The 12,413-nt window shown below is 39.5% G+C and overlaps 1 protein-coding gene across 1 annotated transcript; it reads right to left on the reverse strand.

Moving 5' to 3' along the window:
* Window positions 1-1,266: 1,266 nt before the first annotated feature.
* Window positions 1,267-11,274, reverse strand: LOC122663765 (probable gamma-secretase subunit PEN-2). Its single transcript, XM_043859410.1, has 2 exons — window positions 10,957-11,274; window positions 1,267-1,661 (listed from the first exon to the last, which is right to left on the reverse strand). The coding sequence occupies exons 1-2, from the start codon at window positions 11,222-11,224 to the stop codon at window positions 1,501-1,503; spliced, it is 429 nt and encodes a 142-aa protein (XP_043715345.1). The 5' UTR covers window positions 11,225-11,274; the 3' UTR covers window positions 1,267-1,500.
* Window positions 11,275-12,413: the final 1,139 nt, after the last annotated feature.

Raw genomic sequence — 12,413 nt, forward strand, 5'->3', positions numbered from 1 at the left:
TCCTTTAATATATTATTCATTCATCAGAAAAATCCTGCAACCAACAAGGAGGCAGGAATTAGGCTTGATTTGAGTATGGCAAGAAGTGCGAATGAGGCAAAAGCCAGGGGACTTCCTCAAGGGATCGAAGGAACATTGTAAGTGGGTTGAGAACCCATAGAAGTGTAGACCGACTTTGATCTATTAACCCACCTGTCCCAAAGTCTGATTAGTGTATATGGCCATGAAATGTTTTCATATTTTCATTTATTTGATATGAACTATCTTATTAAGAAGTATGGTGTGTTTGTAATTAAAAAACCAATTGGGATCTGTTGTTAACCTAGTCCATTATCTCTCTAGAAAGGCTAGATTGAAAAGTTGAGGCTGATGGCCACTATTAGTGACTAAACTAATAGTGGCTTTGGTCCCATCTTAAAAATTTGTTGGTGCTGATGCTCCTTGGTTAGTTTTAGGTTACTTCGGCCTAACAAATAGGCTTCGCTCATGCTCATTAGACCACTAATTATACTGCTCTAAAATGACACTTAGCAAATATTGAAACAACTTAGCATGATGTGCCAATTGTAATTTTTTTTCTTTTTTCATTACGATCAGAACCTGTCGGGATTCATGAGTAAGATGTGTGCCAAAGTGTTTGATAATCCATGACGCACAGTGGATATTTGGTGTTGGTCCCTTTTAGCAACCTCGCCATTCTCAGTCTGGTAAAGAGAATGTCATGCATACATTTCCAAGTGAAGTAAAGGGACTTTAGTCTTAGCTATTATCTCCAGAAGGTTTTTTATGGGAAATCGTCTCTCTTTAATGAATGCATTTACATTCTTTGCTTGATCAGACAATTGTATTCACATTTTTGGTGAGATTCCCTGATTTGGAAAGAGTGTAGATTCTTGAATGGTAAAACAGAAATCATGGTTTTGGTGATGGATTATACAACCTCACTTGGAAAGATTATGATTTGTTCACAAGTCACAGAAAACTGGGTCAGTAAACCAAACTTGATGGTTTCACTTAAAAAAAAAAAAAACCAAACTTGATGGAAATTGAAACTTTTAATTAGGGTGTTTGGTTGTAAATAGAGTTGATGTAAAATAATAGATAAATATTTCAGATCAACTACATTGAAGAAAAATATTTCTGATACTATTTTATTGAAAGTGAAGTAAACATACTTCAGTTGCCATTTCAAGGAAGTATGTTACACTGTTAATGGTTCAATACGTGCGGATTTTTGCTGAAGCCTCCATCCATTTGGAGGCCATCATTCAATTTAGCACGTCAAACACTTACTGGAGTGTAATCTGAAATCACCAAAACCTAAAAATGATTATGAATACCGCTCACTGATTGTTTATACAACTGATTTTACAAATATGAATGGCATTCTTTCAAAAAAACAAAACCCAAAAAACAGCAAATTAATACCAAAATGTTCAGTATCTCAGAAAAGAAATACACTAAAATTTCTGTAAGCTATTATGTGCGAGAAGTTCGTAATTAGTTCCAACCTGTCAGGCCTAATCTGTCAGCAACATTGTACATGACAAGACGTTCCCAAACAGGGCCAAAAAGACGCTCCCCTCCAATGGCAAATGTGAGGGCCCAAGACGATAGCATCACTGTGAAACCTACAAACCCAATTGCTGATCCAACAACATCTGTAGAAGAAAGCCCATATAAAACCATCAAGGTAGGATTCTATAGGTGCAAGCATAAGAAGGCCCCTCCTCCCGGGCGACAGGGTACAAAGAGAGGATTAAGAATCTTTTTCCAAATCAGATTAAACATTACCATGAATATTGAATTGGCATTGAAATAGAAAACACTCAAATATGGGAAAATCTTAGATCTAGGGCTCCAGGACATCTAGGAGTTTAGGACCCTGTAACACATATGTCTAATCATCCCAGTTTTACTTGCCATTTAATAGGTTCATCTAATAGACTAACTAGGACACAATAAGCTTGAATAGATTATCCCAACTCTATATCTATCAGATGGTAAGAACTCACCTAATTACTCTCTCTGGCATAAGCACCCTCTTAGAAGGGACTCGTTCAGTGATGAACATGATCTTCCGAGCAAGAAACACGATTAATATCTCCAAACCCAAGACTGCCCTAATGAGAACCTAATCTACTTAACAAAATAAACATAAAGAAAACAGTTGTAAGAGGAGATTTTATTCCCCCCCCCCCCACCACCACCTAAGAGTCCCACCAAAAGAAGGTCTCCCTTTCACCACTACTTAGTCCCTTAAATCCCATAAACTAAGCCAAAAGTTTCACTATCTAAATGTCCTTCTGAATTAGATTATAACTTTTTTAAATTTGCTTTTCATTAACTGGAACACTGGATGGTAGCAAGAACTTTATGCCACCCACCCACACAAAGAAAAGATGGTAGCAAGAATTGGTTATGAAATGTCAAACCATGCTTCTTTTTCTCTCTTTTTTTTTGCTTTTGTTTTTGTTATTTTTTTTTTTTTGGGGGGGGGGGGGGATTGGAGGATATCTTATCATGTTTATAAGATGCTTTATTGATGAATGAAATATGAATCATAGAATTGATGTTTTACCCATAAAGGGAAAACATCCGATTAAATTGGAAGAGAAATGCAATCATTTACCAACCCAAAACTCCTTTTACATCCTAAAACACAACAATGCACGCTAGCCATGTTCTTAAGAAACTTCACACAAAATTGGTACATGCAGCAAGAGATGCTTTAACATGTAAAGTGAACATCTCAGCAATACAGTGACAACACATGACTTCTCAATAGAGTTACCCCCGACACCCACCCAAACACAATCCCCCCCCCCCCCAAAAAAAAAAAAAAAAAGAAGAGGTGTCACTTCCTTTAGATGATAGCAGAATTCCAGCAAGAAGAGAAGAGTTTGTTGTTTTGGGTTTGGTTCAGCCTTTTGGGTCCAACTGAACTTGTGGTTCAAGATTGGTTCAAGTTAGACTTAATTTTAAGTCCCCTATGGGTTACATGGGTCATGGGCTTGGCATTTTTGGATATTCAATTGTAAAGGGCCAATTCTATAAGCCCAAATGTGAGGTATTTGAAGCCTTTGTGGGATAACTAAGTGGTTAGTTTCTATTTTGTGGTAGTCTAGAAGCAACACTCTCTTGTTTGTGCATGGATTATATAAAACAACCCAAGGGGCTGAATAGCCCATGATTTTGGCTTCAACTCTTGCTGCTGTTTGCATGCTTGCTCCTATGGAGTTTCCTTATTGTTTGATCTAAGGTGGAAGGGGCTGGTGTTTGATCCAGTCGACTCCTTTCGGTGGGAAACCTGGGAGGCTGATACAAGCTTGGTTCTTCATCCCAACACTGTTCTACTGCGATTAGAAGTTGCCTTGAACCTTCAAACCTCTCTGGTGCAAGTCTCAGATCAGATCAGTGGTTATTTTCTAATTTTGACCCTACCTTCTAATTCTGTCCCCTCATTTTTCTGCCCAATCCAGCCATCAAGTCACTCCCAGCTATTGATCAAGTTCTTCCCCCTGCTAGAGGACCACTCGATCCAAGTTCCAGCCCATTCGTGTGACTTATTCTCTGGTTTAAGATCCTATTTTGGGACTGAGTGAAGCTCTCAAATCTGTCCTACATTAGGCCTACTCTGTGGGCTGACTTGAAAATTGTGGCAGCTTCTGACAGTTGCACACCATAGGGTATGGCAGGAGACTTCAATGTTGTTAGGAATGCCAATGAGAAGGTGGGTGATGGCCAAGTTGAAGATGTATTGGAGCGTTTAATTCTTGTTTGGAGGATAATGGGATGACTGATCTTCGTTGGTCACACCCATTTCTCACTTGGTCCAACAAGCAACAAGGGGACAGAAGAGTTGCCTACAAATTGGGCAGAGTGTTAGTTAATGATACATGGTTGTCTGACTTTGGTGCCTCTGAGGCAGCCTTTGAGCCCCCAGGAACGTCAGACCATAGCCCTATGTTTCTTTTGGCCCGAAGCCTTTTCGGTTCTTTGACATGTGGACTACTAACTCAGATTTAATTCGGTTGGTAGTTTGGGAGAGACCAGTTAGGGGGCATTGTCCTTATTTATCTCTCTTTGCCCATAAACCCAGAGAGGTAAAGCATGCTCTGAAGTCCTGGAACTGCTCTGTGTTGGTTATATTACCTCAGATGTTCTTTCCTGCAAAAGGGAGCTCCAGAATGTTCAAGACTACAGGGGGATGTGGGGAATAGCTCTTTGGCGGAGGACCGGAGGAGGAGAAGGTGTTGAGAAGGAGAGTGGAGTTTCTACTTCAGAGGGAAGAGAGTTTTCTGGGGCAGAAGTCCTGGGTTTCCTGGCTACAGCTAGGCAACTCCAATTCTAGTTACTCCACCATAATATGAAGGCAAATTTCAACAAATCTAGCACGACCAAGTTATCTGTTAGAAGAGGGGCTGTTGTCACCAAAGTGGAGGATATTAAGGAGGAGGTCAGCTTGTTTTACAGAGGCATCTTTATCCTGGATTACCTTCAGTTAGGTAGCATATTCCAGATGGAGTCAACAGATTTCTCTCTGAAGATATGATCCTGAAGTTGCAGACTTTGCCATCAGAAGAGGAGATTTTGCAGGCAATCAAAGCAAACAAAGCGAACAAAGCACCTGGTCCAGATGATTTTAGTATGGAGTTCTTTTATTTCTGCTTGGGGTATTTTAAAGAGGACTTGATTCGTGCAGTTCCAAGTTTTTTCAGCAATCCAGCCCAAATAAAGGAGGTACCAGATTTTCCTTAGTTTAATGTCAAAGAATGAGGAAGCTAATTATCTTCATGAGTATAGACCTATTGCCTTGTGCAATTTGCTTTATAAGTTCATATCAAAATTGTCGGCAAATAGGCTCAAATCAATTGTGGATGAGTTGGTCAGTAATAACCAAGGGGCCTTCATTGAGGGTAGGAATATCAAAGATAATATATTATTGTGCCATGAACTTGTGAGAGGTTATGATAGGAAATCTCATCCTCCAGCTGATTTGTTGAATGTTAATTTGCACAAAGCTTATGACTCATTGAGGTGGGGGTTTGTGAAGGAAATGATGGAGAAGATGTTGTTTCCTTCTGTCTTTGTGGACTGGGTATTCCATTGCATCTCATCAGTTCAATTATCTGTTCTCATCAATTTTACTACTGTGGACTTTTTCGCAAGCAGAATTGGCATTAGGCACGGATGCCCTATGTCCCCTTACATTTTCACTTCGGTGTTGGAAGTGCTTTCTCACAGTATTCAGATCAGTATGGATCAGAAGCACATTGGACTGCATCCAAGGCGTACAATAAATGAGATCTCCTGCAGATGATGTTATGATTTACACCAAAGAGGATCAACAGCCAGTTTCTACAGTGCTTGATATTCTCCACTCTTACGAAGTCATGTTTGGCTTTAAGGTGAACAAGGAGAAATCCTCCTTGTTCTTGGGGGGGGATTTCTAATGACATCAAAGACAGTTTGCAGAGATCATCAGATTTTCAGATTGGTAGGTTTCCAGTGAGATATTTAGGGTTGCAACTCATTGTTTCAAAGTTGGTGACTCACCACTGTAATCCTATTTTGGACAAGCTCAGGAAACGACTGCAACTATGGAAAGCAAGATTATTATCCTTTGCAGGAAGATTGGAGCTAGTTTGAAGTGTTAAGCACCGTACATAGATTTTCTGGACTGATGCTTTTGGGATTCCAAGTTCAGTCATTCAGAAATCTAACATGAGTTCCTTTTTGTGGAAGGGGTCGGAAGATAATAATTTTGTGCATACTATCAGTTGGGCTTCCATCTATTTGCCTAAGAAAGAAGGGGGTATGGAGCTGAGAAGAAGGAAGTCAACACAGTGGGATTTCTTAGACTCCTTTGGCAAGTGGTTAGTCATCACAAGAGTATTTGGGTGGATTGGATTTATTCCAAATTTCTCCAGAATGATTCCATTTAAATAGCTTCTTGTCCAACGGATTGCTCTTGGACATGGAACAAGATTTTGAAGTGTAGACCCCTAGTACAGGAAGTTATAAAGGGTAGAGTTGACATTGTGTTCTCAACACTTTTATGGTTGGATAATTGGCTCATGGAGTTATTCTTCAAGTTTATGGGGATAGAATCCATTATGATTTTGGTATGGAGAGGCTTGCTTTGGTGTCTGATATTATCACAGTTGAAGGATGGGACCCAGGGCCTGCAATTTCTCCAAGCTTAATTGATGTGTGTGGGGTTCTCTAGACCAAGTTGTCAGAACACATAGCGGGAGTGGAGAGTGTGTTGTCTGGACTGAGTCTTCCTCAAGCGTTTTCTCGTCAGCATCTACATGGAACTTGATCAGAGTCTGGGGTACTGTTTTCCCATGGTACAGTGTGGTCAGGTTTGCTGGACACATTCATTGTCATTCTTTTATCCATAGTTCTCAAGGCATCGCCTAGGCATCCAGGCACCTTGGGTGCCTAAACAGGCGCCTTGGACGCCTTGTTGGTGTTGCCTAGCATTTAGGCCCCCTTCACCGCCTTAGGTCGCCTGGACACTTTGACAACTATAATTTGATCACATGGAGGGCACTTATTTACTCTCTGCCGACTCTTGATTTGCTTAATCAAAGAGGCATTTCTGCAGGCTCGAGTTGTTGCTTGTGCTGGGCTAGTCACGAAGATGTTCATCACTTGTTTTTTGGTTGTTCTTTTCAAGGCTCTCTATGGAATAGAATTATTATGAAATGTTGGCCAGTAAATAGAAGCATTTCTCAGACTTGGCAAAGAATGGAAGTGGGTGGGTGAGGGATTCATTTAGAGGCACGGGCTACTATGACTGGCGGGAAAGATGGTTTTTGTGCAACTACATATCATTTATGGATGGAAAGGAATAGAAGGAAATGGACTGGTAAGGCCAGATCGTATGCCCAGCTTCGGAATTCAATATCCTTTGAGATAGGAAGGAAGCTGGGTGAACCAACTAGGTTGTGTGAGGATACCCCTAGGAATAGCATGGTTGTAGGTTTCAGTCAAAACTAACCAAAATCTCCGAGTTATATTTGTTTCGGGCCTGGCCGAAACGAAACCCATGGTCGAAACCCAAGTTTTGACCCTGGAAGGCCTAGAGTTGAAACCTAGTGTCGAAACCTCGAAAAACGATCCAGCACGTCACGGGTTTGGGCCTGACCGAAACCGAGATCTTGATCCTTGAGGAATAGGGTGATTATGGCCTCTTGATCTTGATCCTATTTAGTTCTCTTGAACATGCAGATCTTAGGTGTACCGGCTGTTTTCCAGTCATGCTCAAACTTCTGATCTGCTTGTATTTTTTGTGCTTATTTGAATATATTACCATATCCATCCAATATATATATGCTGATGTGGAAGGAAGGGCATAGTGGTTTGGAAGTCAGTGGAAAATCAATTTAATGTTGAATTATAGGAGTCCCAGAAGAATGCATTACCCATCAAGAAACCGCATCGTAGATATATACAAAAAATTAGGGCGTCTAAAGTAGAAGCTTTAAGGAAGATGAAAGTAGGCAAGGCACGAAGCCCAAATGAGGTCCCAATAGAAGTGTGGAAGAGCTTAGGAATATGTAGTCTATCTTGGCTAATCAAGCTGTTTAATAAGATTACGCGGAAAACGTTAGATGAATCATGAATGTAGGAAAAACATTGTGGTTTCAATTTACAAAAATAAAGGTGATATTCAGAGTTGCAATAACTATATTATGGGAGAGGGATATTGAAACCCACCTGAGATAAGAAACTACTATTATGGAGAACCTATTTGGTTTTTATGCCAGTAAGATCCACGACAGAAGCTATTTACTTACTTAGGAGACTCATGGAAAGATTTAGAGATTGCAAAAAGGATCTCAATATGGTCTTTATTGACCTAGAAAAAGCTGATGATAGAGTCCCTAGAGAATTAACCTAGCAATACTAAAGAAGTGTTCCAAGTAAATATTTGGACATAATTAAAGATATGTATGATGGTTTAGTGATTAGTTTAAGAACTGTGGGGGGTCAAGGTAGTGAATTCCCAAGTACAATTGGGTTACATCAAGAATCAACTTTAAGCCTTTATTTGTTTGCACTTATCATGGATGATTTAAACATGCATTCAAGATGAAGTTCCTTGGTGTATGCTTTTTGTTGATGATATTGTTTTTGTGGACAAGACAAAACCAGAGATTAGCACCAAGTTGAAGTTATGGAGATCAACCTTGGAATCAAAAGGTTTTAAGATAAGTATAACGAATACGGAGTATATGGTGTGTAACTTTAGTTACACTAGGACAAATAATGAGGTGGTGAAAATTGATGAAAGTGAGATTCCGCAAAGTAATTATTTTAGGTTTTTGGGCTCAATCATAAATAAAGAAGGCGACATAAAGGATGATGTTTCACAGAGAATTAAAATAGGATGGATAAAGTGGAGAGTTGCGTCTGAAGTGTTGTGTGATCGACGTATTCCTTTAAAACTTAAAAGGAAAATTTTATAGAACAGTCATACGACCGGCTATGATGTTTGGTGTAAAATGTAGAGCAGTTAAGAAGCATCATATAAATAAACTCAGTGTAGCAGAGATGAGGATGTTGAGATGGATGAGTGGCAAAACTAGGAAGGATAGAGTAAGTATTATCATATATTAGAGCTAATTTGGAAGTAGCTCCAATACATTATAAGCTATAAGAAAGTCATTTTGAGGTGGCATGGCCATGTTCAATAAAGGCCTTTGGATGCTCCAAAATGGAGGAGTGATTTGATTCAGATTGAAGGAACTAAAAGAGCCAGGGCAGACCTAAAATAATCCTAGGAGAAGTGGTAAGGAAAGTGATGCAGATCCTAGCCTCCTCGAATTGAAGAAGCCACCCTAAGCCTAGGGTTTTAGTAGGAGCCTTAGTTTAGTTTATTTTAGTTCTATACTTAGTTTTTATTTTGTGTTTTTAATTGAACCGGTTTAAATTGGTTGCATCCAATTGGTTCAATTGGTCTAATTTAACTGAAGTTATCCTATTGGCTAAGAGGTTCTTATATCCTATTGGCTAGTAGGGAATCTTCTTTTATTTTAAGTAGTTTAAGTTGTTTTTAAGTCATTAGGGTCAATTGAGTCTTATTATACTTTTTGAATTGTTTTAAAACACTTAATTGTACCTCTCCACGATTTTGGATGGAGATTAGAGTTGTATTGGTCCTAGGAATTAGGCCTTCGGCCTTTTATTTAATAAGAGATCATGGGAGAGGCTCCCCCACCTAATTATGTTTTAAAAAAAAATCGATTTGCTGCTGACCATGACTGTTGCTGCTTCTCTTTTCTGAGAATTGCCTTGTGAGTAATATCAAGGTTCCCTTGTGAGTCATATCAAGGGTGAGGGCTGGTGGACTCCGGCGACTCCTTGCATCTTGTAGATCGGGAGGTCCTTTTTCTTCAATCAAGCTTCTTCAAGTTACTGTTGTTGCACATATGCAATCCAGTAAGTGTTTACAGTTTCTGCAAGTTATCCTTCTCTTCTTTCCCCCCCCCCCCCATCTAACCTAATCGATCCCATAAACCCTAGCTTCTTCTATAATCAGTCCAGCCCTATTCCCTCCACTGTTTGCTTTCAAATTTTAATCACAGCATCATTGAGTCAACCCTTCCACTCGACTGTAGTCTCAAACCCATCTCCTCAATCAAAACCCTAATCCCCTTCCTTCTCCATTAAAACCTAAAACCTCTAACATCTATCCAGACTTAAACTATCATCCAAACCACACCAAACTTCAACCGAACCACCCTCTCCATACCAATGACACTCGACCAAAACCCCTTGACCTAATTCCAGCTCTAAACCCTAAATCTCATCTTCTCCTTCATTCCCAAAACCCGAAACTCTAAACCTAAAATTTCTGAAATTTAAAAAACTTATCCAAACCTAACCAAACCTAGTTCATTAAGACCTTTAAAACCTGCATATTAAAACCCTATAAACCCCATTACTATTAGTTAGCCCTAACCCTAATTTCTGTCCTGTGTAGCCTAAGCTGCCCCAATCGGCCAGCCTTGTTAGGTGAACCCATTACCCTGGCTCCTAGTGGGATTACTCCTACCTAGGACTACATCAGAAAGACATGCATAGCTTAGGCCTTGTATCAAGTGTGACTTCGAATAGAATTGATTGGAGGGCAAGGATCCATGTAGCCGACCCCATTTAGTTGGGATAAGGCTGAGTTGCTCTTGTTGTTGCTGTTGTTGTTATAAGTGTGAATTGTTGATGCCATATTTTCAATTGAATTAGACATGGTATTTTCCTGATGCTAAATAAAATAAATGTTACCAAAAGAAAAATGAAAATGCAGGAGCTAACTACATATAGAATCAAAGTGAAACTAAAAGAAAAAGGAAAGGAAACCCAGACGCACACAAATAACATGACACCAGCGTGGATATTGAGTCGATTGACACTTAGTCGCGTAGACTTTTATGAAGAAAAAAAAAGAAAAAAAAAGAGGGAAAATCATCAAATAAAGGTTCCCACCACAACAAGAGATTAGGGAGGAAGGAGGAAACATATGCATCAAACCGTAGACACCATCGGATAAAAGGATGGACAAGTGGAACACATTTAGATCTATTAAAGAAGGCAGACACGAAATAGAATAAACTCAACAAGAAAATCTACACAAGGGTCTTTTACAATTTGAAAAAGTTTTCCTTATAGCCATATAGAAGTAAAATATAATAACAACATATGCCAAACGGAATTTCAAATTGACAGTCCAAAAAACTTTTACATCGTTCCAATTTTTTTCGAAATAGAAATAACAAAGTTCAGATTAGGGATTCTTCAATCAAGTCTACATGCACTAATTCCGCATCTGGGTAGGGGGTTAAAACAAACAAAAAAATAATACATCCAGTTCCTAAATATGTACCAAACAGAAACAGAAGACTTGAGCTACAACAATCGAAGATTCGGAGATGAAACGCTTACAGCGACGGATGCGAGGGAAGGAAGGGGAATGGCGAAGAACCGGCCAGAAGTAGAAGCAATTAACAGCCCACAGCCAAGGAAGCAAGAGAAATCCGAACTTGAAGAACTTACGGGCATAGCTCACTGAATCTTCTTCGGAGAGGCCGAGAGGGCCATCGATTGTGGGCCAAAGAGGTTCCGGGTTGTTATGGCTCCGCATAATAAGTCCCGCTGTCTCCCCTAAATGCCTCCTATCGGCTTCTCCTACTGAGCTCTCCGCCCTCTCCATCGCCACTTCCTCTCTCTCCCTCTCTCCTCGTCTTCCACCAGAGTTCGAAAAGAACAGCGAGTCAGCAAAAGACACGAAGTTTTTTTGGTAGGATGGTTACAAGTTACAACCCCTACACCTGACTACCTAACGTTTGGAGAAATGACGTATACATACCTCAAGTTTGATATATTATGTTTGAGGTCACATTTCATAAATGCTAAGTTTGTAATGCCTACGGTGTCAATTGGTCTGGTTCTTTAACGGTCCTAGTCCTAAGGAGTCAGGCAAACAATCGGACCAATAAGCTAATTGGTTCCAAATATGAAATTCAGGACCATCAACTAAAGGGTGGACTACTTTCGATTCCTAGTCGGTTCCAAACAGTCCAAAATTTATAATAAAAAAAATATATTATTTCGAAACATTGCAGGGCAAACGGCGGAGGCACATAAGCTGCTAGAGTGGTGATTGTGGTAGCAATATGCAACATCCCAGCCACTAACCCCCCTTCCTTCTCTTGTGAGTTGTGACCACAACCCCACCACGACCGAGCACCTTTGCGCATCATCCTTTGCTCCACCCCTCAATTACCCTCTGAAACCCCAATCATCATCTCCATCACTTCTGTAACTCTTACAACTCACCATAACCCTCTGCAACCCGTATAACTCATCATAACCTTCTGCAACCCCTACAATTCCCTTCTGCGTCTTCTTCCATTGCAATGTTGAGTTCTAACAAGTGTTTTTTAAGTGAAATTACATGGGTACCCATGTGTTGGAGCTGTTGTAAAACACGTGTTCTTTAAAGTCTTGCGCGAAATAGTTTAGGAGAAATTTCAATTTCAAAATTGAAAAAACTCTTTACCTATTTCGCAATTTCACGTTATTTTGATTTCAATTTCCTGTAAATAAGGTAAAAAACATATCAAACACCTAAATTTCAATTTATAACCCCAAGAAATCAAAGCAGAAATCATACCAAACTAGCCCCTAGTTGTTTTATATTCAATTAATAAGAAGTTAAGAACCCTACCATCCTCATAAATTATGATTATTTTAAGGCATATTCTTGACTTATAATTCTCAAATGGGCTTTTAAATTATCAACCGAATCTTTAGTAAAATAGTATATGAGACAAGAGGTATCGGTCAAATTTGAAAAAATAATAAATAAGATTTTTACTTTTTTTGGTAAACATAAAATA

Source organism: Telopea speciosissima, chromosome 1, assembly GCF_018873765.1.
Source record: "Telopea speciosissima isolate NSW1024214 ecotype Mountain lineage chromosome 1, Tspe_v1, whole genome shotgun sequence".
In the NCBI taxonomy this organism is placed as follows: domain Eukaryota; kingdom Viridiplantae; phylum Streptophyta; class Magnoliopsida; order Proteales; family Proteaceae; genus Telopea; species Telopea speciosissima.